Genomic DNA, 27,947 nt, shown 5'->3' on the forward strand with positions numbered 1-27,947 from the left:
CTGGAGGGTAAACAAACGGCAAAGGAAGACCTTTCTGTCTCTCTCTCACTGTCCACTCTGCCTGTCAAAAAAAAAAAAAGAAATTGAACATATTGTCATGTTTTTGGCTCTTTACATTTTTCTGAGGTTCATTTTCTATTGCAAATTCTTTGCTTATTTTCCTAGACGATATATATATTTCTTTTATTTTTTAAGAGCAGAATTTCATTTCTTGGATTCGGTAATGGATTATGTTTTCTTTTTAAAGACATTTTGTCTTTTTGTTGGACTAAATTTTTCACTTAATTAGTTATTGTTCAGTATTAATATAGGAAATTAAGTAATTAAGTAGTAAAGAAAGCCAAGCTTGTTACAATAATATCTGTCTAAAATACAGATGACAAAGATAGGCATCCTTAATATTTGCAGACTAAGGTACATCATCTGGCTTCGGTGTTTCTTTCTTTGTTCATGGCTGGTTCTTGAGCATGTTCTACACGAGAAATGTCTACATAAAATATATTTTTACTTTACATGTTCTTAATTGTCATTATTGTTGAAATTAAAAGAAATGGAAAGTATTGATTCGAATACTAATTTTAGCAGACTATGATTTTTAGCATCAGAAGAGAAGATGCTTTGGGAGAAATTTTTCCATATGATAAAGTATGTGTTGCTTTTACTTTATTGCTTTTAGAAGAAAGACAACAGTGAAGACATTATGTATTTATGCAGACTACAAATCTGATGAAAGCTATACTCCAAGCAAGATCTCAGTCAGAGTAGGAAATAATTTTCACAACCTTCAAGAAATTCGGGTATGTCTGTCAAGTTCTTATAAATATGTCATCCTTTAACACTTACTCTTCAGAGGGTAGTAACAGTTGACATTCAGTTAACAAGTGAAAATGTTGATGTATAAGAGGTAAATTGTAAATTGTGAAAAAAGCATATTTGTATATAGCATTTTTATTTTCTTGTGAATAGTCATTGCTTTTTAAAAATACTATGAAAATTTGCAGACATACAGAAGAGATGAAAAAATTATACAGTAAACCCAGTATACTCACCAACTAGATTCATCAATAGTTAATATTTTGCTATATTTTATTATATTTGTCCATCTATTTTTTTATGCATTTCAAAATAAGTAGCAGATATCTAATACATTTTACCCCCAAATATTTCAGCATGATATGTTAAGAGTTATCAATATTTGCTTAATGTTTATTTTGTAAGGTAAGTTTTTGTGCAATTTTACACACATTTTGAGTAGATTATTTGGTAAGTTTTGATAAATGCACTACTATTAAGATTTAGACATTTTTGTCACTCCAAAAAACTATTGTTTATAACTGTCTTTATATCCATTGCTTTTTATAATGATTGGTCTGATTTTATTTATTTATTACCATATATCAGTTTTGCCTTTTCTAGAATTTCATATAAATGGATCATATCAGATATAATGATTATATAATTTCTTTAATATAAATTCACTTTATCTAATTTTTGAGATATATTCATGTTGCATATTTCAGTGCTTCATTCTTTTTATCCTGAGTTTAACTGCATGTTTGAATGTATCACTGTATACTTTGTATATAACTTTTTGAAGCTGTTGAGGCATTGTTTTTCTGACCCAAATTTTACTAGTCACAGAATACTTACATGTCAGTAATATTTTCAGTGACTTTGAACTGTTGTGAACTTGTAAATTTTGGCTCTTAATATTTTTTGGTCAGAAAATAATTGAGCTCAAATAATCATTAAAATCTGGTTGTTCTAAGAGATCTGGGAAACACTTGCGATCTTGGAAAGACCTCTAATTGATTTGTGGCCTGGACTCTTATTTGGTCTTGTGTTTATATTAAGACATGTTTTCACACTATATTTATTACCAGATTTAGTAATAACATACCTAATAAAAACCACAAGTACTATCATTGTTTTCTCATTAAGTGAAGTATTATTCTCTTTTGAAATTTGCTTATGCACTGAAAGAATAGGAGAGTATTATCTGCAGATATTTTTTGTTTTGTTTTTATCTTTCAAATATCCATTGCTTTTTAAAAATGTCAGGTTTTTTAAATAGACAAATAAAGATTACATGTATTTATCCTGTATACCATGTTTTGAAATATGTACACATTGTGAATGGCTAAACCAACATAATTAACATATCCATTATCTTATACTTTATCTTTTTGTGGTTAGAACACTCAAAATCCACTTTCTTAGTATCCAAGCAATAGAGTTGGACATTTAGACATAATAACTAAAACTTATTAGATGTAAGAATATCCTCCACTTAATACACTAAAATGAAATAAATCTTTGAGAAAAGTTTTACTTTTAACTCTCATAATACAATCTTTGAGGACAGAGGTCCTGCATGGGAAGTTAGTGCACAGTGACTCCTGTTGTTAATTTAACAGTTAATTTAACTCTTATGTATGACATCAGTGATCGCCTGAGGCTCTTGGCATGAGTTGCCCAGGCTGTGGAAGCCTTTTGAATCCACAGTCTCCGTCAGTATTTAGACAAGACCATAAGCACAGTGGAAGTTCTCTCCTCCTTTCAGAGAAAAGTACATCCTTCTTTAATGACCACTTATTTCCACTGGGGTCTCACCCACTGATGTCCTTCATGTAGGACATGTTTTGCCTCAGTGTCTTGGCTTTCCATGCCTGAAATGCTCTTGTGGGCTTTTTCAGCCAGACCAGAATGCCTTAAGGGCTGATTCTGAGGTCAGAATGGTATTTAAAGTGATTGTCTTTCTACAGGTCTGCTGTGTGGACTGCTTCCCATGTTGGAACATTCACTCCTTTTTTATTCTATCTATTATGATTACCAAATGCTTAACCCTATCCATATGATCACTTTAACACTTTGGATTGTATTTTACCACTCAGCATAGAGGATTTGGGGTCCCATGGCAAGTTTTTAAACTGTACCTTAGAGTAAGTCCATAAGAATGTATCCAGAACTATACAGCTTTACAAGTAAAAACTTCATACACTTCGTAATTACAACTTTAGGAACATGGTGATTCTTCCCACCATGGCTACCCTCCCACCCAAATGCCAACCCCTATTCCTCATCCTTCTCTTATTCTCACTTTTATTTTTTACGAAGACCTAATTTCAATCGACTATACACATGTAGTTAACTCTATGTTAAGTAAAGAATTCAGCAAATAATATGAAAAAAATTGTTCCTTAACAGTCAAGACAAGGGCTGTTCAAGTCATTTCTTCTCAAAGTGTCAGTTTTACTTCTACAGATTGCCTTTTAGGTGCTCTATTAGTTATCACAGATCAGAGAGAGCATATGGTATTTGTCCCTTATTTCACTAAGTATCATGTTTTCCAGGTTCATTCATTTTGTTGCAAATGACCGGATTTCATTTTTTTTTTTACCACTGTGTAGTATTCCATAGATTACATATCCCGGCTGGCGCTGCGGCTCAATAGGCTAATCCTCCGCCTGCGGCGCTAGCACACCGGATTCTAGTCTCAGTTGGGGCACCAGACTCTGTCCCGGTTGCCGCTCTTCCAGGCCAGCTCTCTACTGTGGCCAGGGAGTGCAGTGGAGGATGGCCCAACTGCTTGGGCCCTGCACCCCATGGGAGACCAGGAAAAGTACCTGTCTCTTGGCTTCGGATCAACGCGGCGGCCATTGGAGGGTGAACCAATGGCAAAAAGGCAGACCTTTCTCTCTGTCTCTCTCTCTCACTGTCCACTCTGCCTGTCAAAAATAAATAAATAAATAAAGGTTACATATCCCATAATTTCTTTATCCAGTCTTCAAGTGACAGACATTTGAGTTGATTCCATGTCTTAGCTATTGTGAATTGAGCTGCAATAAACATGGGGGTGCAGATAACTCTTTTATTTGCTGATTTCATTTCCCTTGGGTAAATTCCCATGAGTAGAATGGTGGGGTCATATGGTAGGTCTATATTCAGATTTCTGAACTATCTCCATACTGTCTTCCATAGTGGCTTTACCAGTTTACATTCCCACCAACAGTGGACCAGGGTACCTTTCCCTCTACATCCTTGCCAACATTTGTCATTTGTTGATTTCTGTATGAAAGCCATTCTAACTTAGGTGAGGTGAAACCTCATTGTGGTTTTGATTTTCATTTCCCTGATGTTTAGTGATCCTAAGCATTTTTTCATGTGTCTGTTGGCCATTTGGATTCCTCTTTTGCAAAATGTCAGTTTAAATCCTTTGCCCATTTCTTAACTGGGTTGTTTGTTTTGTTGTGGAATTTCTTGATCTCTTTATATATTGTGGTTATTAATCCTTTATCAGTTGTGTAATTTGCAAATAATTTCTCCCATTCTGTTGCTTGCCTCTTCACTTTCCTGGTCTTTCTTTTGCAGTACAGAAGCTTCTCAATTTGATGTAATCCCATTTGTTAGTTTTATCTTTGATTTCTGTGTCTTGGCATCTTTTCCAAGAACTCTTTGCCTATTCCAGTTTCTTGCAGGGCTTCCCCAATGTTCTCTGGTAATTTGATGGTATCTGGGAAGAGATTTAGGTCTTCAATCCATTTTGAGTTGATTTTTGTGTAAATTGTAAGGTAGGCATCTTGCTTCATGCTTCTGCATTTGGAAATCCAGTTTTTCCAGCACCATCTGTTGAAGAAACTGTCCTTGCTCCAGGGAATGGTTTTAGCTTCTTGGTCATACATAAGTTGGTTGTAGATGCTTGAATTGATTTCTGGTGTTTCTATCCTGTTCCATTTGTCTGTCCTTCTGTTTTTGTTCCAGTACCAGGCTGTTTTGATTATAACTGCCATGTAGTATGTCTTGAAATCTGGTATGTTGTTGCTTCCAGCTTTGTTTTTCTTTTATAAGATTACTTTAGCTATTTGAGGTCACCTGTGTTTCCATATGAATTTCAGCATCATTTTTTCTATATCTGAGAAAAATGTCCTTGGTACTTTGAATGGTATTGCATTGAATCTAAAATTGCTTTCAGAAGTACGAACACTTTGATAATATTGATTCTTCCAATCCAATCCATGGACATGGAAGATTTTTCCATTTTTTTTTTATCTTCTTTTATTTCTTTCTTTAATGCTTTGTAATTCTCATTGTAGAGATTGTTGATGTCCTTGGTTAAATTTATTCCAAGGTATTTGCTTTTTATTTGTAGCTGTTGTGAATGGGATTGATCTTGGAAATTCTTTCTCAGCCATGCATGGCTTTGTCTATGTATACAAAGGCTGTTGATTTTTGTGTATTGATTTTATATCCTGCTATTTTTCCAAATCCAGTAGTCTGTAGTGGAGTCTTTTGGATGTCATCTGTAAATAGAGTAGTTTGACTTCCTCCTTCCCAATTTGTATCCCTTTGATTTCTTTTTCTTGCCTAGTTGCTGTGACTAAAACGTCCAGTACTATATTGAATAGCAATGGCGAGAGTGGGCATCCTTGTTTGCTTCCAGATCTAAGTGGAAATGCTTCCATCTTTTCCCCATTCAATATAATGCTGGCCTTGGGTTTGTCATAAATTGCCTTCACTGTGTTGAGGATTATTCTTTCTATACCCAATTTTCTTAGAGTCTTCATCGTGAAATGGTGTTGTATTTTATGAAATGCTTTCTCTTCACTTATTGAGATAATCATATTTTTTAATTCTTCATTTTGTTGATGTGATGTGTCACATTAATTGATTTACGAATGTTGAATCATCCCTGCATACCAGGGATAAATCCCACTTGGTCTGGGTGGAGGATCTTTCTGATGTGATGTTGGATTCAATTGACCACAATTTTGTTGAGGATTTTTGCATCTATGTTCATCAAGGAAATTGTTCTGTAGTTCTCTTCTCTGTTGTATCTTTTCCAGGTTTAGGAATTAATGTGATGCTGGCTTCATAGAAAGAATTTGGGAGGATTCCTTCTCTTTCAATTGTTTTGAATAGTTTGAGAAGAATTGGAGTTAGTTCTTTAAATGTCTGGTAGAATTCAGTGGTGAAGCCATCTGGTCTTCTTTGTGGGGAGGGTCTTTATTACTAATTCAATTTCTGTCGTGGTAATGTGTTTAGGTTTTCTATGTCATCATGGCTCAATTTAGGTGGGTTGTATGTGTTCAGGAATCTATCCATTTCTTCTAGGTTTCCCAGTTTGTTGGCATACAAATCTTTTTCATAATTTTTGATGATTCTTTCTATTTTTGTGGTGTCATTACATTTCCTTTTCCATCTATAATTTCATTGCTTTGGATCTTCTTTTTTTATTAGTTGGGCCAGTAGGGTGTCTATTTTGTTTATTTTTTCAAAAAACCAGCTCTTTGTTTTGTTGGTCTTTTGAATTGGTTCTTTTTTTCAATTTTGTTTATTTCTTCTTTAATTTTAAATATTTGTTTTCTCCTACTTGTTTTGGATTTGTTTGCTATTGTTTTTATTGAGATGCATTGATAGCTCATTTATTTGGTACCTTTCCAATTTCTTGATTATGGAACCAATTTCTATAATCTTTCCTCTTCACACTGCTTTTGCTGTATCCCATAAGTTTTGATAGTTGTATTGTCATCTTTGTTTCCAGAAATTTTTTGATTCCTTTTTTGATTTCTTCTGTGACCCACTGTTCATTCAGGAGCGTGTTGTTCATTCTCCATTTACTTGCATATGTCATGAGTTCCTGATTTCCAGCTTCATTGCATTGTGGTCTGAGAAGATTCATGGTATGATTTTGATTCTTTTGAATTTGCTGAGACTTACTTTAGGTCCTAGCATGTGGTCAATCCTAGAGAAAGTTCCATGCACTGGTGAAAAGAATGTGTGTTGTGCAGCCTTAGGATATAAAGTTTTGTAGGTATCTGTTAGGTCCATTTTGCATGTAGTGTCAATTCACCCTACTGTTTCCTTGCTGATTTTCTGTCGGGTTGATCTGTCCATTGCTGAAAGTGGGGTATTAAAGTCCCCCTTGCTATTGTATTGGAGCCCATGTCTCCCTTTAGATCCCTAACATTTCTTTTAAATAGCCAAATGCCATTGCTGAAATGAGATATTAAAGCTGTCTGCTGTTGTTATATTACAGTGTATTCCTCCCTTTAGTTTATGTAATATGTGCTATTATATACCCTGGTGTTGGGTACATATAAATGTATACTTTTAATATCCTCTTGCTGGGGTGACCCCTTTAATACTATATCATGACCTTCTTTGTCTCTTTTTTACAATTTTTGACTTAAAATCTGTTTAATTTGAGATAAGTCTGCAAGGGAGCCAGAGTCAGTGGAGTCTTGCCAGTAGCCTGGGTCTGCAGGGGCTGTTCTGGAGCCTCGGTTTATGGATACTGCTGTCACACTGGAGTCCCCTGGGGTGGGCCTGGGCCTAGGGTCTGATAGAACAATCCTGGACGTGGGTTCCCTGGATCCTGGAGCCATAGGGGCCAGCCTGAAGTCTGTGTCCAGCCTAATCCTAGGGCAAGAGGGTCTGTGGGAGCTGGCCTAATGGCTTTTTATGCTAATGCTGGCCTAAGGGCTAGGCCTGTTAGGGCTGGCTTGAATGCAAGTGCTGGAGGAGACAGCCAAGAATATGGGTCCACTGGAATGGCCCAAGAGTCAGGGTCTGTGGTTGCTGGACCTAGGCTCTGCTGGATCACCGGGTCATAGAGGTCAAGATGTCACCAGGCAAATCTAGAGTCTTTGTTGTTGCTGGCATGGTGCCTGAGGCCAGAGGTCCTAACAAAGAGCCCGGCAGGCCTGAAGCCTGGAGTTTTGTATGCTGACCTTTGGACTTTGCGGCACTTGGAGTGGGGCTTGTCCAGCACTGGAATTGCCTAAAACCTATGGTGTGCAGATGCTGATCTGGAAGCTGAGCTTATAGTGCAGGACTGATAACAAGATGTTGGGGGCTGGCTGGTTGGTGGAAACCTGAAGATGGCTTATAGGAGCCAGTTTGGTGTTGGGGCAATCCAGAGTTTGGGCCTGGGATGAGCCTGGAATTGAGTCTTTGGGGTTAGGCCTGGAAGCTCAATTTGTGAAGTCTGGCCCAGCCATGAGGTAGGCCCAGATTCTGAGTACACCAGGGAGGCTTGAAGGCTCAGTCCGTGGGTCCATGGGCCTCTAGTCTGGAGCCGTGGCATACTACTAGTGGCTGGGTGTTACTGAGTCTGGCTGGTGTTGGGATCTGAGGCATAGTCTAGTGCTTGCTTCCCTCTCCTAGCTGCAGGTATCTGCAAGCTTTGCTGCCTGGGTTAGGGGAGGGGTGACACAGGTAATATGCTGCTCTCCTTCCTGTCCCTTGCTGTATATCCTTGCAAGTTTCTATGTTACACCCAGATGCCATAAACTCTCCTGGTTTGTGGTTCTTGTGAAGATATTTTGATGTTTGCATGTGGCTAGTTGTTCAGATTGCTCCCAGTGTGGGGATGTGCATGATTGGAAGTCCTTTTCTGCCATATATACCCAAGTAGGTGCTATTGAGATGACTGTTCACATCATATGTGGTTATTTAATTTATTTTTAAAGTGGCTCTTTGAGACCTAACAAGTTTTTGAAAAATTGTCATACATAAGACACTTCTTTTTTGTTTAAAAACATTTCTTATTTTGAATAACTACCATACTGGTTAACAAATATGTACTTCTTGTGCTTGAGGAAATTTATAGACAAATCATCTCTTAATCTACTTAGTAAGTTCCTCCATTTACTCCAGTGCTTTTTTCATTCAGAATATTTTCACTTATTTTTCTTTTCAAAATTGTGTTGAATCAATTAATAGCCCCTTTTAGACTTATATCTGATTACTTCATGTTGAGTGCTCTGATGAGTTGTATTTGCTTCTTAAACATGTCAAACATTTTCTATTTGTCAAATGACTGGGTTGCATACTGAGAAGGTTTTGGAAGTAGAGTTGTCTTGTTCTGGTTTATAACTACAGTTTTGTCATATAATTCCTCAGGCCATTTGAAATAAGTGAAATGCTAGCAATAAAATATTTTGATGCGTGTGATATATATCTGAAATTTCCACTAGATGTCACTGTAGTCTCATAAGTTCAAGACCAAAGTAGTCAGTTGTACTAGTTGTTCCTAGAGAATTTATGTTCAAAACATGTTTGATGCATTTTGAGAAATGTACATCTTCATGCAAGATTCCTAGATTTATATAATAAAGACGTTTTTGGCTCTGTTGTAAATTTTACTCACATTATATAAGCATTTTGAGTGGTTGTTAGCAGAAACCTTAAATGATATTTGAACCTTGTAAAATACTTTTAATCTGGTTATTGCTACTATTATACTATTCAAGTGTTGAAGCATTAGATATATAGAAAAAGGGCTCTTGTAGTAGTCTCTTAATTTTTCTGTATGTTTATATTTCTGTGTAGTGACCACATAGCCTCATGAGACCAGTAATACTAAATATTACCTAGTTATAATGTAGTTGTTTTCCTGGAAAACTTAACGGATATACAACTTTTCTGCCATAGTTCTCACTAAAGAACCATAATTTTTGGATATTGCTTTAAAATATTAGTTCCTAGATCTTTGTAGCTCATGATACAGAGGATACTTTTTAATTATATATCTTGTGTGTGATTTGTTATATTTATTTATTGTATATAAGTTAAATAAGAATCAGATAGCACTTTGCAAGGGAAAGATGAAGCAGATCATGATTTATTTTATTTTTACATCAATATACAATCTACATTTTTGAAAGAAATTTTTGCTGCCTCTAATTCAAATATAAGATAAATGATTAAAATAGTCTGAACTTTTTTGAGATTCTTAAAACCATCATTTCATTAGCTATAGGATTGATTTAACTGAGTAAAAAATCCAGCTAAATCTTTTTCTATTTTTCCATGGATGTTTGCCCACTGGAGGGTGTTGTGTGTATTGGAATGTTTTAATATGTTTTCCTTTTTTACTAGAAATTATGGATTTGTTTACTTGAAATATTCTAAATGTTTATTTTATTTAATTTTATTATGATTTGAAATAGCAATTTAACAATTAGTTCAAAGTGAGAAAAGCTAATGATTACCCTATTTATCCTGAAATATTCTTTTTCTGTTAAATATTTTTTCCTGAATTTGAGTTGTGAAACATGATTATATCTATATCTTTGTTGCCAATTGAAAAATTCCCTACAAAGGAATTAGGTACTCCTTTAATATTCTAGAATGTGCATTTTAACTTCAGTACTTGAGGAGGGGCTTAAGATGGACTCTGCTGAATAGTTATAAGATACTAAAACTGATTTTGGTCAAGTAGAGTATTTTTGATGCCAGAGTTGAATTTATTTATGTTACTTATTCTTTCTTCTGTTCAAAAATTTCTCATCCCACACAAATTAGGGTTTAAGAACAATTTGTAAGATACTTGTAACTTACTGTTTCTTTACAAGAAACTTTTTATATAGAAGAATTAAGCATTTCAGTGTTTATATCATTGTCTTTAGAATAACTCATTTAATTTTGTTAATTTGTGTAGGAAGTCGTGTTATTTAAGAGAATTTTCAAATAAAGATAGTGCTGTAAAACTTAAACATTTTTAAATCTTTGTATTTTAGCATTATATTTTGGCTCCAGTTCTTAGGTTTTTGGAAAGAATAATAATATGTGAGGAAATTTTTTGTTATTTAGAGCATGCAATCAAAAGAACACTATATTTTAGCCGTTACCATTTTAACTTTTTAGAAAACATCTCCAGCTGGAACCTAAGAAAACTTTTCAATTTTATAGTACTTATTTCTCTTTTTAAAAACTATTGGGCAATTTTTATTCTTAAATATGAAACTAAAGTGACTTAATAGCCATATTGTGACAGTGCTCAAAATTATTTCTGTGCTATTATATGCAAAGCATCTTGTTAAGGTTAAACAAGTATTTCAGCAGGTGTTACAATTGTCCTTTGATTCGCTGTTAGCACTTTGCTTCTAAAATTTGTGACTACAAAAGGATGAAATATTGATGGTGTGCAAGATGGGGCACTTAAGTGAATTTGAAGCCTTGTTTTTGTTATTAGGTAATAAAGGGTTAACAGCTTTTCTTTTATTCACTTTTTAGTTTTTAAGAGGAGGTTTGAAATAAGCTTTCATTGTTAAGAGAGCTGTAATGATATTTTCCCTTTGATCCATGTGAACAAGCGCTTTGGCTCCCTACGTGTGTCTTAAATCAGTAGCATAGCTGTGTGAGTCCATATATGGTACTTTGATAGAAGTGGTTAGTAAGTCAGTTCTTCTGTTAAAATAATATTTACTATTATAATTTGAATTCCATTAATGTGTGTGGTAGAGTAAGAAGATGCAGAAAAGGCTCTGACTCTCTCCATTGATTTTAAAATCTAATTACAATTACTTTCTTATGAGGGACCTATTGTAAACATTTTGATGTAAAGTAGAATAACAGACAGTATCTATGAACATAAATTGGTTGATAAGACTATAATTTATTGAGCCTTTGGAAAAATATTTTCTATTGAATTTAGCTAGTTTAAAAGAAAGTATGTTGTAAAATTAGTTTTTAAAAATAACTTTAGTTCATATCTGAAATCAGCATAGGATGTTTTGGTGTGACATACATGATTTTTAGGCCAGAAACATTGTCTTTTTGTATCACTCTCTAAAAGTAATAGGTGGAATTTTTGAAAATTTTTGTTTGACGTTGCGTTTCTTTCTAATTTCCAAAATGGAGTTGAGGTTTATATAGTTCCTGATACTAAAATATGAGGAAGCTTTAAAAAGATTATGAAAGAACCTTAAAATGCATATTGTGAAACTGCATTTCAGTTTTTTTGCACCAAAATAAACTTGCCTTTATTGTATTTCCATGAAGTACTCTTGCATGTTCTACAGTAGAATATCATATATTTGTACAAAATAGACATTCTTGTCTCCACTAGACCATAGGTTATTTAAAAGAGATAGTCTGGCATTCCCATACCAAATAGAATCATGCTTTGTTCTATAAATATTTGTTTAGGCCCTGCTGAATGCCAGGCACCAAGTTTGATATTACATATACAACAGACATTGTCCCAGTTCTGGTGAAGACTCAGGCAAATAAATGAGCAGTTAGGTCAGAATCTGACAAATGCATATTGGCGCTGTTGGAGCACAACAGATTATCGGTAGCTGTGGTTTGGGAAGTTTTTCTAAGGAGGTGGTGGTTCCACTGACTCACAAGAATGCATGCAAAGCCTCTTCAGGTGCAGAATAAAGCAGAGGCGTTCAAGCAGGCCATGCTGTGCATAAAGGTCTAGAAGCCAGTAGCAAGGCATAATGACGGAACTGAACGTGGTGCTAGCTGGGTAGGTGTGAGGGAGTGGCAAGAAGACTGGAGGACTTATTCATTCAGCACATTTACTGGGATATAACATAAAAAGCTTATATTCTACACTTGATCTTAGCCAAAAGGCCGAGAAGCGATAGCTTATATTCTTAAAGGGGAATCAATATAGTTTATAATAATTTCAGTGAATATTTATAGGCAAAAGCCCTTTTGAGCTTACTGTCAGGCTTTGAAAAACTGATGGAGTTTAATCGTGGTGATATTGGGCTGGAGCACTGAGAAAACTAGGTGAAAATTATGAGGATTTAATTAAGGCCAGGCCAGTTGTATTCAAGAGGAAGGGGATTGTAGTTGAAGTAGTGTCAAAAGGATTTGTGAGTGACTGTCACCTTGGGTATATTGGAAATGTGGATCGGGTTCGATGAGTTAGAAGGGATGTCTAGAATTCTTCTGAGGTTTGCACAGCTAGTAGAATGTTGCCATTTATTAGAAGTGGAGTGGAGAGAAAGGTGTTAAGATGAGATTAATTTCCATTACTGATTTCTGGCATTTCTTCAAATGGAGGGATGTTTAGTGGATAGTCGGGTATATGGATCAAAACCTGAGGAAAGAAGTCTGGGTGCATTAGAGTTGTGGGTTTGGGACTCATCCACGTGTGATTAGAATTTAGATGTGGAGGGTATGAAGTAGAAAAGAATGCCCTGGAAATGTCTGCACAAGTTGAATATCCCTTATCAAAAACGATAGGGACCAGAAGTGTTTTGGATTTCAGGTTTTTTCAGATTTTCAAATATTTGTATATAAGTAATGCAATGTTTTGGGGGATGGGACCCAAGTACAAACATGAAGTTAGTGTGCTTCACATATGCCTTATAGTCGTAGTGTGCCAGTATTTTTCATAAGTTTATGCATGGAACAGGTCTGATCATTTCCCACTGTGGCATCATGTCAGTACTCTCTAAGTTTTGGATTTTGGAGCATGTTGGGTTTCAGATTTTTGGATTAGGGGTGCTCAACGTATGTTTGTGCTAAATAAGATGATTCTGAGATGGATTCTTGTTTCAGAATGTGTTGATTTGCAAGGTTTTACACTGCCAATGCATCTCTAAAGTAAACTTAAAAATTGATGAGATTTTTATCAAGAGTATTTTGCTGTAAAGCCAATTCTTTTCAAAGTGACTTTTTAAGCAATTTACAAAAACTGCACTGTGTCTTTTAGACAGAGTGGCAGCAGTAACATCTGAGGGCAAAGAAAAGGAAAAACAAAGTTGAAAAACCTTTTATTTTTTTTTTTACTCTTTTTTTTTTATTGTAACCTTTTTTTTTAACTTTTATTTAATGAATATAAATTTCCAAAGTACAGCTTATGGATTACAATGGCTTCCCCCCCCCATAACTTCCCTCCCACCCGCAACCCTCCCCTTTCCCTCTCCCTCCCCCCTTCCATTCACATCAAGATTCATTTTCAATTCTCTTTATATACAGAAGATCAGTTTAGCATATATATTAAGTAAAGATGAAAAACCTTTTATTTAACCCTGAGGCAGGATATAATTCCATAGAAATATGTGTTTCCCTTATGAAAGTGAAAATGACATAGTTTTAGATATCACCAACCCCTCTTAATAAGGAGAGCACACAGAGCAGATGTTGGCAGCTGACCAGAGCAGAGGTGGGTAGGTGAGTACTTGCCAAAGACCCCAGCACAATGTCTGAAGCAGGCATGCAATAGCAATACGAAGTTATCAAGTAATATGAACAGCAGGCAGTCTGTGGTCTTGCAAGTGACCCACACTTGTGTAGTTTGCTTCAGAAAGAATTGCTGAACAACTCAGGTTCTCTTTTTCAGATCTGAATTTCTTTTTTTAATTGTAAAAAAGGAATTGCATATATGTCATCTTAACCCTTTTAAGTGTTTGGTGCATTTTAGTGTTCCATAGCTTCACCTGATTGTACAACAAATCTCCAGAACTTTTTGCCTTGCAAAACTGAAACTCTATACCCATCAAATAACAAGTCCCATTTCCCTTTCCCCCAGCCCTTGGTGACTACTTTAGATACTTTGTATAATTGGAATCACACAATATTTGTCTTTTTGTGACTGGCTTACTTCACATTGCATCATGTCCTCATGGTTTGTCCTTGCTATAGCATGTGACAGGATATTCTTCCTTTTTAAGGCAGAATAAGATTCCATTATATTTATATGCCACAGTTTGCTTATCCTTCCATGGATCAGTGGGTGCTTGAATTGCTTCTGACACTCTTGCCTATTGTGTGTAATATGCTGCTGTGAATATGGATATACAAATATCTCAAGACCTTGCTTTCAACTCTTTTGAGTATATACTCAGAAGTGAAATTGCTGATGGATCATGAGTTTGGTCTTTTAAAAAATTTTTGCCTCACAGAAATTTAACTCAGAAGAAAAAAAGGCAAAGTTAGCAGCAACAAGAAAGAGAGTGATATGCTAGTCCAAGTGATCAATTTCAGTTCACAATGGATCACACTGATAGGTCTAAGAGTCAAAGGGATCACATAAATAAGACTAGTGTCTGCTAATACTAACTGCTAGAATCAAAAAGGGAGAGAACGATCCAACATGGGAAGCAGGATACACAGCAGACTCATAGAATGGCAGATGTCCTAAACAGCACTCTGGCCTCAGAATCAACCCTTAAGGCATTCGGATCTGGCTGAAGAGCCCATGAGACTATTTTAGGCATGGAAAGCCAAGACACTCTGGCAAAAGAAAAAAAAAAAAAACCTAAATGAAAGATCTTTGCGAGTGAGATCCCAGTGGAAAGAACGGGCCTTCAAAGAAGGAGGTACCTTTCTCTGAAGGGAAGGGAAAACTTCCAGTTTGACTATGACCTTGTCTGAATAAGATCGAAGTTGGCGAACTCAAAAGGCTTCCATAGCCTTGGCAACTCATGACAAGAGCCTAGGGACATTACTGATGCCATAAACAAGCGTGTCAAATTGTTAAGTCAACAACAGGAGTCACTGTGCACTTACTCCTCATGTAGGCTCTCTGTCCTTAATGTGTTGTCCGATGTGAATTAATGCTATAACTAGTACTGAAACAGTATTTTACACTTTGTGTTTCTGTGTGGGTGCAAATTGATGAAATCTTTACTTGATATATACTAAATCTGTATATAAAGAGAATTGAAAATGAATCTTGATGTGAATGGAATGGGAGAGGGAGTGGGAGATGGGAGGGTTGTGGTGGGAGGGATGTTATGGGGGGGGAAGCCATTGTAATCCATAAGCTGTACTTTGGAAATTTATATTCATTAAATAAAAGTTAAAAAAAAAAGAAAGAGTGATATGGAGAAGGGTGAGTAAAGCACCCTATAATGTAAGAGAAGAGATAGCATGGTGTTGAATGAATGAAGTAATTGCGAGGACAGATATAACAGGAAAGAGAGAAATAGAGTGGAACAGTGACAAGTCCCTAGTAGTCTTTGTTCACTAACTTCTTTTCTCGGGTTCCCATAGATACATATAAACTTTTATGTAAACCTCCTTATTCTGTCATAATTTTTGAGTGAACATTTATTCCTGGCAGCTAGCATGTCCCTAGTTAGAACATAATATCAGTAGAAAGAGCGGCAGCAAATCTTGGTGTAAGCTACTGGCTGAGGCATTTAATCTTCATTTATGTCTTAATTCTCAGCCTCCTGCTTACGTGTGATAAATGAAGAGTGAGAATACTGGAGTAGAAATTGGAAACATAAAACAACAGATATTTTCTGTGGTCATTTCTACTTCTGAAGGGGATTAAGAAAATTTGTCATACTGGGGTTGGTAGATATTTGGGGCTATTTTGTGTTTGAAATTATAGTTGGTGATGGAAAACTGAAAAATAGTAGCTCAGCTATTTCACCACCATGTTTGGAATGGACTATTTTGTAATTAGCTTAAGAATGATAATTAGTCAATTGAATGGTCCACAGCCAGCCTTAACTTTTGGTGCTTAATCAGGTAGGGCGGAGGCACTAGGCAGAGGAGTCTCTAGGAACTTCTGGTGAGGAAAGAAGATCCAGATTTGGATCAGCTGTCTCATGACTTTGAGCTAGTGTTGGGCAGTTGTTCAGATTATGTGGTAATGGTCTACCTTAATCTTTATTAAGCCTAAAATCTTCATACTTCATCTTGTTCTAAATTAATATGTTTTTTAAGTAATCATGTGAATTCTGTTATTTTTATAATGAAGAGTTCACATTCTTGCTATGGATCCTGTATATGCCAGAGGTTATCATTCTTTACCATCACATGGACAAAACCAGCAGTGACAGATCCTTCAGACTGAATCTACCCACAGTCTACCCACAGTTTCCTTCTCAGCAGTCATCAATATGAAGTTTCCTTAGGGTTTTCCTGGCCCATTGAGCTCAAATAAAATAACAACATATTGGCAACTTCTGGTTTTCCTGCTTCTTCTCTGAGATGGCATGCATGCTACTAAAAAACCGCTATTTTATAAGTGAGTATTTGATTTTTTCCATAGAAAAACACCTCCAATTTTATAATAGACATTTATAAAAGTATTATAGTAGAGGCTTATAGCCAGCAACTGCTAAAATGCCATTGCAGGGGCTGGCACTGTGGCGTAACAGGTAAAGCTACTGCCTGCATGCTGGCATCCGATATGGGCACTGGTTCATGTCCCGGCTGCTCTACTTTCGAACCTGCTCTCTGCTGTGGCCTGGGAAAGCAGTAGAAGATGGCTCAAGTCCTTGGACCCCTGTACCCGATGGGAGACCTGGAAGAAGCTTCTGGCTCCTGGCTTCTGATCAGCACAGCTCCAGTTGTTGAGGCCGACTGGGGAGTAAACCCAGTGGATGGAAGACCTCTCTCTCTCTTTCTCTCTCTCTCTGTCTCTCTGCCTTCTCTCAGCGTGTAACTCTTCTAAATAAATAATCTTAAAAAATAAAAATGCTATTGCAGTATACAGTATGCAGTATACAGTATATATGTCCCTGTGTATCCCTGGGGAACTGATTCTAGGACCTTCACAGATATCCAAACCTGGATGCTTACATCCCTTATATAAAATGGGGCAGTATTTGCATGTATCCTGTTTACATCCTCCTTATACTTCATGTTGTCTCCAGATGACTTATAGTACCTAAGACCATGTTAATGCATGGTAGTTGTGCTGTATTGTTTAGGGAATGGTGACCAAAAAAAAGTTTAAGTATGCATTTTTTCCAAATATTTTCAATCTATAGTTTACTTAATCTAAAACTACGGAACCCTCAGATACAATGGGCTGATCTTATATTTTAATTTTAAAAATGTATGTCAGGGGGACAAATTTCATGTATTTCATATATACAGATTTAAGAGCATAATGATACTTCCCACCCTACCCTTCCTCCTTCCTTACCTCTTCCTTTCTTATTTTTCTTTTAATTTTTACAATGACATACTTTCAGTTTACTCAATCATCATAAACTCAGCCCTCCACTAATCAAAGAATTCAGCAAGTATTAAGTTGAAAAACCATTGTTCCTCAAGAGTATAGATAAGGGCTCTAAACAGTAACCAAGTCTCAAAATGTCAGTTTCATTCATATATATTCCTTTTTTGTACTCTGAGTATAATTTACCTCAAAACAGAGAAAATACATTTGTCTTTTTTGGACTGGCTTATTTCACTAAGCATAATGGTCTCCAACTGCATCCATTTTTATTGAGAAAGACAGGATTTCATCTTTTTTATAGCTGAGTAATATCTAATTGTGTCTATATATACTACAGTTTCTTTATTCAGTCATCAGTTGATGGACATCTGGGTTGGTTCCATATTTTAGCTTTTGTGAATTGAGCTGCTGTAAACATGGGGGTACAAATAACTCATATGCTGGTTTCATTTCCTTTGGGTAAATTCCCAGGAGTGGAATGGCTGGGTTATATGACAGATCTGTTTCAGAATTCTGAGGAATCTCCATACTGTATTCCATAATGATTGTACTAGTTTACATTCCCACCTACAGTGTGCTATGGTAGTTTTTTCCCCACATCCTCACCAGCATTTTTTTTTTTTTTTGATTTTTGGATGATAGCCATTCTAACTGGAATAACTCATTGTGATTTTATTTGCATTTCACTGATGGCTAGTGATCTTGAGCATCTTTTTATGTGTCTTTGGGCCATTTGTATTTCATCCTCTGAAAAATGCCTGTTCATATCCTTAGCCCACTTTTCTTTTTTTTCCCCAAAGATTCCAAATATTATTTATTTGATTATGGGGTGGGCAGAGGGGGCTGGGGAAGGAGAGAGAGAGAGAGAGAGAGAGAGAGAGAAAAAATCTTTCACCACTGTTTCATTCCCCAAATGGCCACAACGGCAGGAACTGGGCCAATCCCAAGCCAGGAGTCAGGAGCTTCTTCAGGTCACCTACTTGGGTGCAGGGGCCCATGTACTTTTGCCATTTTCTGCTGTTTCCCAGGTGCATTAGCAGGTAGCTTGATTGAAAGTAGAGCAGCAGGGGCTGGAACTGGCACCCAAAAGAAATGCCATCACCTCAGGTTGTGGCTTTACCTGCTGTGCCACAGCGCCTGCACCCTTAGCCTATTTCTTAATTGGATTCTTTTGTTGTTTTTTAGTTTCTTGAGTTCCTTACATATCCTGGATATTAATCTTTTATCACATGTACAGTTTGCAAATATTTTCTCCCATTCTGTCAGTTGCTTCTTCCTTTCGTTGAGTGTTTCCTTTGCTGTACAGAAGCTCCTTAGTTTGATGTAATTCCATTTGTCTAGTTTTGCTTTTATTGCCTGTGCTTCTGGGGTCTTATCCAAGCAGTCTTCACCTAGGCCAATGTCTTTTTTTTTTTTTTTTTACATTTATTTAGTAAATATAAATTTCCAAAGCACAGCTTATGGATTACAATGGTTTCCCCCCCCCACCCCATAACTTCCCTCCCACCCGCAACCTTCCCATCTCCCGCTCCCTCTCCCATTCCATTCACATCAAGATTCATTTTCAATTCTCTTTATATACAGAAGATCGATTTAGTATATATTAAGTAAAGATTTCATCAATTTGCACCCACACAGAACATGAAGTGTAAAATACTGTTTCAGTACTAGTTATAGCATTAATTCACATCGGACAACACATTAAGGACAGAGATCCTACATGGGGAGTAAGTGCACAGTGACTCCTGTTGTTGACTTAACAATTTGACACGCTTGTTTATGGCATCAGTAATGTCCCTAGGCTCTTGTCATGAGTTGCCAAGGCTATGGAAGCCTTTTGAGTTCGCCAACTTCGATCTTATTCAGACAAGGTCATAGTCAAACTGGAAGTTTTCCCTTCCCTTCAGAGAAAGGTACCTCCTTCTTTGAAGGCCCGTTCTTTCCACTGGGATCTCACTCGCAAAGATCTTTCATTTAGGTTTTTTTTTTTTTCTTTTGCCAGAGTGTTTTGGCTTTCCATGCCTAAAATAGTCTCATGGGCTCTTCAGCCAGATCCGAATGCCTTAAGGGTTGATTCTGAGGCCAGAGTGCTGTTTAGGACATCTGCCATTCTATGAGTCTGCTGTGTATCCTGCTTCCCATGTTGGATTGTTCTCTCCCTTTTTGATTCTAGCAGTTAGTATTAGCAGACACTAGTCTTATTTATGTGAGCCCTTTGACTCTTAGACCTATCAGTGTGATCCATTATGAACTGAAATTGATCACTTGGACTAGTGAGATGTCATTGGTACATGCCACCTTGATGGGATTGAACTGGAATCCCCTGGCACATTTCTAACTCTACCATATGGGGCAAGTCAGCTTGAGCATGTCCCAAATTGTATGTCTCCTCCCTCTCTTATTCCCACTCTTATATTTAACACAGATCACTTTTCAGTTAAATTTTAAACTCCTAAGAATAATTGTGTGTTAATTACAGAGTTCAACCAATAGTATTAAGTAGAACAAAAAAAAATACTAAAAGACATAAAGTATTAAGTTGTACATCAACAGTAAGGACAAGGGCCAATCAAGTCACTCTTTCTCATAGTGTCCATTTCACTTTAACAGGTTTCCTTTTTGTTGCTCTGTTAGTTGTCACCGATCAGGGAGAACATATGATATTTGTCCCTTTGGAACTGGCTTATTTCACTCAGCATGATGTTTTCCAGATTCCTCGTTTTGTTGCAAATGACCGGATTTCATTGTTTTTTCTTTTTTTCTTTTTTTACTGCTGTATAGTATTCTATAGAGTACATGTCCCATAATTTCTTTATCCAGTCTACTGTTGATGGGCATTTAGGTTTACTCCATGTCTTATCATGGTGAATTGAACTGCAATAAACATTAAGGTGCAGACAGCTTGTTTATTTGCCAATTTAATTTCCTTTGGGTAAATTCCAAGGAGTGGGATGGCTGGGTCGAACGGTAGGGTTATATTCAGGTTTCTGAGGAATCTCCAGACTGACTTCCATAGTGGCTTTACCAGTTTGCATTCCCACCAACAATGGGTTAGTGTCCCTTTTTCCCCACATCCTCACCGGCAACTGTTGTTGGTAGATTTCTGTATGTGAGCCATTCTCACCAGGGTGAGGTGAAACCTCATTGTGGTTTTGATTTGCAGTTCCCTGATTGCTAGTGATTATGAATATTTTTTCATGTGCCTGTTGGCCATTTGGATTTCCTCTTTTGAAAAATGTCTATTGAGGTCCTTGGCCCATCTCTTGAGTGGGTTGCTTGTTTTGTTGTTGTTGAGTTTCTTGATCTCTTTGTAGATTCTGGTTATTAACCCTTTAGGCCAATGTCTTGCAGTGTTTCCTCTCTGTTTTCCTCTTGTAATTTGATGGTTTCAGGTCTTAGGTGTAGATCTCTGAGCCATTGTGAGTTGATTTTTGTTTAGGGTGTAAGGTAGGGCTCTTGTTTCATATTTCTGTATGCAGAGATCCAGTTACCCTAACACCATTTGTTGAAAAGACTGTCCTTTTTCCAAGAAGTAATTTTACCTTGTTCATCAAAGATTAGATAGTTGTAGATGTGAGAATTAATTTCTAGGGTCTCTAATCTGTTCCATTGGTACACATGTGCCAGTACCAAGATGTTTTGATTATAAGTGCCCTGTAGTATCTTGAAATCTGGTATTGTGATTCCTCCAGCTTAATCTTTATTTATGATTGCTTTAGCTACTTGGGTTCTCTTCTGATTTCATATGAATTTTAGGGTCATTTTTTTCAGATCTGAGAAGAACATCTTTGGTATTTTTTGGGATCATATTGAATCTGTAAATGGCTTTGGGTAGTAGGGGCACTCTGATGATATTAATTCTTCAAATCCATAAACATGGAGGATTTCTTTTTCTGTGTGTCTTCTTCTATTTCTTTCTTTAATGTTTTATAATTTTCATTGTAGAGATCTTTGAAATCCTTTGTTAAATTTATTCCAAAGTATTAAATATTTTTGTAGCTACTGTGAATGGGACTTATCTTACAAGTTTGTTCTCAACCATGGCATTATTTGTGGAAACAAATACTATTGATTTTGTGTGTTGATTTTATATCCTGCAGCTTTGTGAAACTCTCTTATGAGTTCCAATTTTCTTCGTGGTTCCGCTATGTATAGGATCATACCATCTGCAAACAGGGATAATTTGACTTCATCCTCTCCTATTTGTATCCCTTTAATTTCTTTTTCTTGTCTAATGGCTCTGGATAATACTTATAGAACTATATTGAATAGTAATGGTGGCAGTGGGCATCCTTGTCTGGTTCTGGATCTTAATGGAAATGCATCCAGCTTTTCACTATTCAGTATGATGCTGGCTGTGGGTTTGTCATGTATTTCCTTGATTATGTGGAGGATTGTTCCTTTACACAATCTGCTTAGGATTTTTGACATGAAAGGATGTTATATTGTTTCAAATGTTTTCTCTGCATGTAATGAGAAAATCATAGGGTTTTTATTCTGAAATTTGTTAATATGATGTATCATATTTATTGGTTTGCATATGTTGAACCAAAGCTGCATACCAGGGACAAATCTCACTTGGTCCAAGTCTTTTTGATGTGTTGTTGGATTTGATTGGCTAGTATTTTGTTGAGGACTTTTGCATCTCTGTTCATCAGGGATGCTTGTCTGTAGTTCTCTCTCTTTGTTGTATCTTTTTCTGGTTTTGGAATTAAGGTGATGCTGGCCTCATAGAAGGAGTTCAGGAGGATTCCCTCCCTGTTTCAGTTGTTTTGAATAGTTTGAGGAGAACTAGAATTAATTCTTCTTTAAAAGTTTGGTAGAATTCAGCAGTGAAGCTCATGTCCTGGGCTTTTCTTTTTTGGGAGGTCTTTAATATTGATTCAATCTCTGTCTTGTTTATTAGTTTATTTAGGTTGTCTTTGTTGTCATGACTCCGTTTGGTAAATTGTTGTCTATAAGCCTATCTATTTTTTTAGATTTTCCAATTTGTCGGCATATAGCTCTTTGTAATAATTCTTGATAATTATTTTTATTTCTGTTATGTCTATTGCAACACATCATTTTTTGTCTCTGGTTTTTTTAGTTAGTTGAAGGCCAGTTATATTTTTTAGTCTATATAATTTATCTGTATTTAGAAAATAAAGTTTTGGAAATATATAGATTCAAACTCTGTAAAGCTTTTAGAATAATAGTGTTACTTAATTATTTTATTTTTAATTGACAAAAATTATTTATAGTCACAACATACAAAATGGTATTTTGATGTATATATACATTTTGGAACATTTAAATTAATCTAGCCTGTGTATCATCTCTCTCTCTCTTTTTTTTTTTTTTTTTGTGGTGAGGACACTGAAAATCTGTCTTAAAAGCTTTCAAGTATACAATATATTGTTGTTGTCATGGTGACTAGAGCTCTTGATCTTACTCTTCCTATCTAACTGAAATCTTATGTCCTTCAATCAACATCTCCCACATCCTACCACCCGTGGCCCCTGGTAGCCACATTCCTTTTCTCTGCTTCCATGAGTCTGATGTTTTTAGATTGTACATGTAAGAGGAGTCATTTGGTATCATTTTATCCTAATTTTTAAAAAGCTCAGTTATAATAATCCTATATTCTTAAATTTATAGCTTTTCAATTTTGTGCGAGTTAATTAGCCTAAGTATTCCGACTGTGTAAAAGCTTTTCTGAAGTTGAAGAAGAGATGCTCTGTGGTTATTTAATAGTAGATAGTGTACTTAGGCTAGATGCAGTTTTTCAGGAAGAGGATAACGTTCATCAAGATCCTGGTTTTTTGCTCTTTCCTGTCATTGTACTTTATTGTAGTCAACCAATATGTGTTGTTTACATAGACTGTCTCGTTTTATAAATCATACACAATAATAACTATATGGCCTTTGATTTATTCCTCTAATTGCAGGTTCTTGGGAATTCATTAGTAAAATTAATATCTCTTTAATAAAGATTGTGTTCACTTTATTTGTTCACTGTTTTTACTCATTTTTGATATAATTGCTAAAACTTAACCCAGAGCTTTTCTTTCCTATATTTTGTGAATAATAGCAAAAAGGTTTTACACATGAAATTTGTTTATGAAATGATTGTGATAACAATAATCTTAAAGACTTAGTGTTAGATCTTTAAATCATTCCTCAAAGAGTTAAATTTTCTATTTTTTTTAGGAACTGCTTGAAAGACATGCATATTCTTTAGCTATTATAAGTACTGTACTTTCACTGCATTATTTTATACATTTTTTTCATGGAGTCTCTCTTTAGTGTTATTTCACAGACCTACATGGGCTTGGGGACAGGGGTAGAGTATGTCAGCTCTGTGGGCATTAGCAGTTGCTCATGTAGTTAAAAATTTGCAAGTATGATTAGGTTACCTTAATGATGGCTCTTTGGAAAATAGTATTTGTAAGGGGAAGAATCTCTTTATTCACGTTAGAACAATAATGTTTAGTTTAGCTTAGACTAAGAACCCTGGATCCAAATTTCTGACCTACTTAATTCTGTGTATATGAAGGTACTTCAGAAGGTTCATGGAAAATGGAAAAATGATGTTTATTTTGGTGGAAAAGTTTTTGGAAATTCATGCTTGGTTTTTTAGTAATTTGTATTTTCCATGAATTGTTTAAATAACACTGTGTGTATGTATACATTTGTGCATATTAATCTTACCATTAGGGCATTTATTTTATTTTTCCAGCATATTTCTTTTCAACTGCCATATACCTTTAATAGCTCTCATTGTCACAAGGACACTGTTTTGAACACCCTTTTGTCTCTGTACCTGGCACCTAGGTGCTCAGTTAAGTTCTGTGTTACACTTTCTCTGCAGTAGCCCTTGGTATTTATTTTATAGGTTGTGGAGTACATCTGCTTTAGCTTTATTGAAGAAAAGGGTTCAAGGCAGGTTAGTTCTCCAACTGATTCTGCCCCATCTGTCCTCCCTGCCCCTTTCTGATACAAGTATGTGATCTTAGAGAGGATGGTGACTGAAAAGACTGTTATATATCCTGAGGAAATTTCCTAGACTAAGAATATGTCTCTTATTGTAGCCCAGAGGTGGTAAGCTCAGGTTAAGTATGGCGGGAAGGCATTTGAGGGAATAAGAACAAACTGAAAAATGAGAAGTCTCTTCCTCCTTTTACTCTTCCACCTTAGTATTTAGGTTGCCACTTTGTATTTAAGATAATAAGAGAATAAAAAAATCAAGACAAAATTATTCTCAGCTAGTTTGTATAATCTAGTTGTTAAACATTAGCCTTATCAGTTTAAAACTTATATCATTTTTTCTGAAGAAAATCAGTAAAAGGCATTAAGAAGTGTTCCTGGCTTTAAAGTATTTCTTTTGTATGAAGAGTTGACTTGTATTGGGAGGGAATTGTCTAAGACAAATATGGAATTAAAATTTGAAAGTTGTCTGTTTACTAAGACCAGGATTATCAGTAGCATGGAATTACCATGACTCACTGAACTCCATGTAACCTGAGGTCGTAGTCACTTGAAACTTGCTGATATTCCCCCAGAGTCATATTGTACTCACCATTGAACACAGAGTTCTCTAACCTTGGCTTACAGGAAAAAAAATCCAGTCTGTTTCATAATCTGCAATCTGGGTTTCAAATATTGTTTTCAGAGTAGGACAGAAGGATGAGACCTAAGCCAGAGAAAGGCACATGTTTCTAGATTGTCTTTGCCACATGCTGCTTTAATCATAGGGTCTGGCAACTGTCGGAACAGAGTTGGGATCTTGCTACTATCACCTTTTAATTTTGTGAAGCAGGACAATTTCTCTGTGTGTTCTGAGCCTCTGGTTATTTACTTTAAAAGATGAGAATCACAATGTCTGGGTTATTGTGACAATTAAATGAGGTGAGCTGTGTAAACATGTCTACCATATACCTAATCCAGAGTAGCTTCTCAGTCAGTGTGCTTTTGTACTTTTTTAGTGCTTTTTTCTTTTAGTTTTGTAATGACTATTTGCTTTATCTCTACTCTCATATATCACTCCATAACGTGGAAGGTGTTAGATGAATGTGTCTTACCTATGTTAAGGCATGAACTAATGAAGAAGAGTAAATAGGATATTTCCGATTCATTTGCCTGCTATCAGATTTAATCATGAAGATTTTTTCTTAATGTTGATCTTTGGCATTTCAGTATCTATCCACAGTTGTACAGAGAGAGCGCATCCCATGTAGATTAATCTAGTATCTTTGTCCTTTAATGAAATTTCCATCAGCGTTGCATTAGACATATGAATTTAATTCTTTGAACCTGCAGCATCAGTGTCATCGTTGTGTGGCATACATAGAGTAATAGTTTAGCAATGAAAAGTTACTTATTTCTTTGAGAGACAGAGAAATAAGGAATAAATGAAAGAAAGGGAAAGAGAGGGAGCCAGAGACAGAGAGCTCCCATCCACTGGTTGGGTACAGCAGGCAGCAGGCCAAAGCCAGGAATTTATTACAGGTCTCCTGTGTGGGTGGCAGAAACCCAATTACTTGAGCCATCGCTGCTGCCTCCCAGGGTCCACATTAGCAGGAAGCTGGCTGGAGTCAGGAGCTGGAGCTCGAACTCAAACCCAGGTACCTGGATAGGGGAAGAACACATTGATTGCTAGGTTAAATGCCAACTCCTGTGCAATTTTAAATTGTTTGATATTATCTTGTTAAAGCATAAAACCTACTGAAGCATATGTTGATCCATTGTGACAATGTATTAGATCTTTCTTATCCAGGGTAATAGTTTACTGACTTGGAAACTTCATTTTGTATTGTTTTCGAAATTTTTTGTGTTTGTGGAATTCATTTTCTTTTGATTTACCAAAAAAATGAGCAAAATTAACTTGATAATATGGATGACATTAGAGTTTCACCTCTTAGCCCTTATGCTTTCTCCCCTGGGGTATGTTGTTGTTTTTTTTTTTTTTTTTTTTTTTTTTAATAATGCAGTATTTAGAGTAACAGATTTATAGAGTAGGAGGTGTATATATATATGTGTGTGTGTGTGTGTGTGTGTGTGTGTGTATACATGTATATATATACACACACATATATATATATATTTTAAAGATTTATTTATTTGAAAGGCAGAGTTACAGAGAGAGACAAAGAGGTCTTCCATCTGCTGGTTCACTCCACAAAATGGCCACATTGACCAAGACTAACCAGGCTGAAGCCGGGAGCCAGGAGCTTCTTCTGGGTCTCCCATGTAGGTACAGGGCCCCAAACACTTGGGCCATCCTCCACTGTTTTCTCATGCGCATTAGCAGGAAGCTGGATTGGAAATGGAGCAACCAGGACTCAAACTGGTACCCATATGGGATGCTGGCACGGCAGGCCAGGGCTTTAACTTGCCACACCACAGCACTGGCCCCATAAATGTAAATTTTAAAAGTTATTTATAGGCATCTTAATCATCATGACTTTTAGCCAAGCAAAAATTTTAAAGAAATCTCTATCATAAATTTACAAATAGTTTTTTTTTAAGATTTTCATTAAGCAGTGAGTGAAAGCCTGAAAGTCACACTAACCTGTCTGAAGGCAAAAAGTTAAGAGTGGAAACTGGTTTTTAGAAATGGTCAGGATGTGCTTCAATGATAGGCATTTTTTCAGCACAGTTTGGCTTAACAGTTGAGTAAATTACTTCTGTTTGAAATTTGATAAAGCTAAGAGAGAGGTAATTATAATTTAATTTTTTTTCTAGAACATAAACTAAATTGGCTTACTAGATCAGATAGTTTAAAAAACATGGTATGAAAAAGTTATTCAGCTTATTTTTATAATCCCTCTTTGCAAAGAAATTGATATTTTAATGCCTCTGGCATTAAGACAGCTCTGCACCTCTTTGTGGCTTGGAGTGATGGCTGATACCTTTACTTAGGAAACTGGGAGTATTGGTGTGTGATGGTGTGAATAAATATGTGTGTGCCTGAGCAGGCACATGTGGATGGGACCCAGTGTATAGGAGATCACATGTGCACTCATATATGTTAGAATGCATTTGGTTTGGAAGTGATATGAAAAAAAGCTGGAGTGTTGGTTTAGCACTAATAAAACTTTAGTGTTGATGTAATTTTATAAATACCAGAATATCTTCACTCATTAATCTCCTTCAAGTTGTTACTTATTTTAATAATTACATGCAATCCTTTTGTAGCATGGCTTTGGAGTTTGGCAGTATTCTGTGATCTACTTAAAACAAGATGACACTGGGAGATGTTCAAGGGATTATGTCATTCTAAGTTCAAATG

The 27,947-nt window shown here is 36.0% G+C and overlaps 1 protein-coding gene across 4 annotated transcripts in view; it reads left to right on the forward strand.

Annotated features, from left to right (window-relative positions):
- Nucleotides 1-27,947, forward strand: part of ANAPC10 (anaphase promoting complex subunit 10) — a 112,943-nt gene that overhangs the window by 39,679 nt on the left and 45,317 nt on the right. For all 4 annotated transcript variants that reach the window (XM_008267395.4, XM_008267396.4, XM_008267397.4 and 1 more), the window contains one exon: nucleotides 677-797. In XM_008267395.4, the coding sequence (XP_008265617.1) occupies nucleotides 677-797 (121 nt within the window). The remainder of the gene's footprint in view (nucleotides 1-676; nucleotides 798-27,947) is intronic.

This window comes from Oryctolagus cuniculus, chromosome 8 (assembly GCF_964237555.1).
Source record: "Oryctolagus cuniculus chromosome 8, mOryCun1.1, whole genome shotgun sequence".
Classification (NCBI taxonomy): domain Eukaryota; kingdom Metazoa; phylum Chordata; class Mammalia; order Lagomorpha; family Leporidae; genus Oryctolagus; species Oryctolagus cuniculus.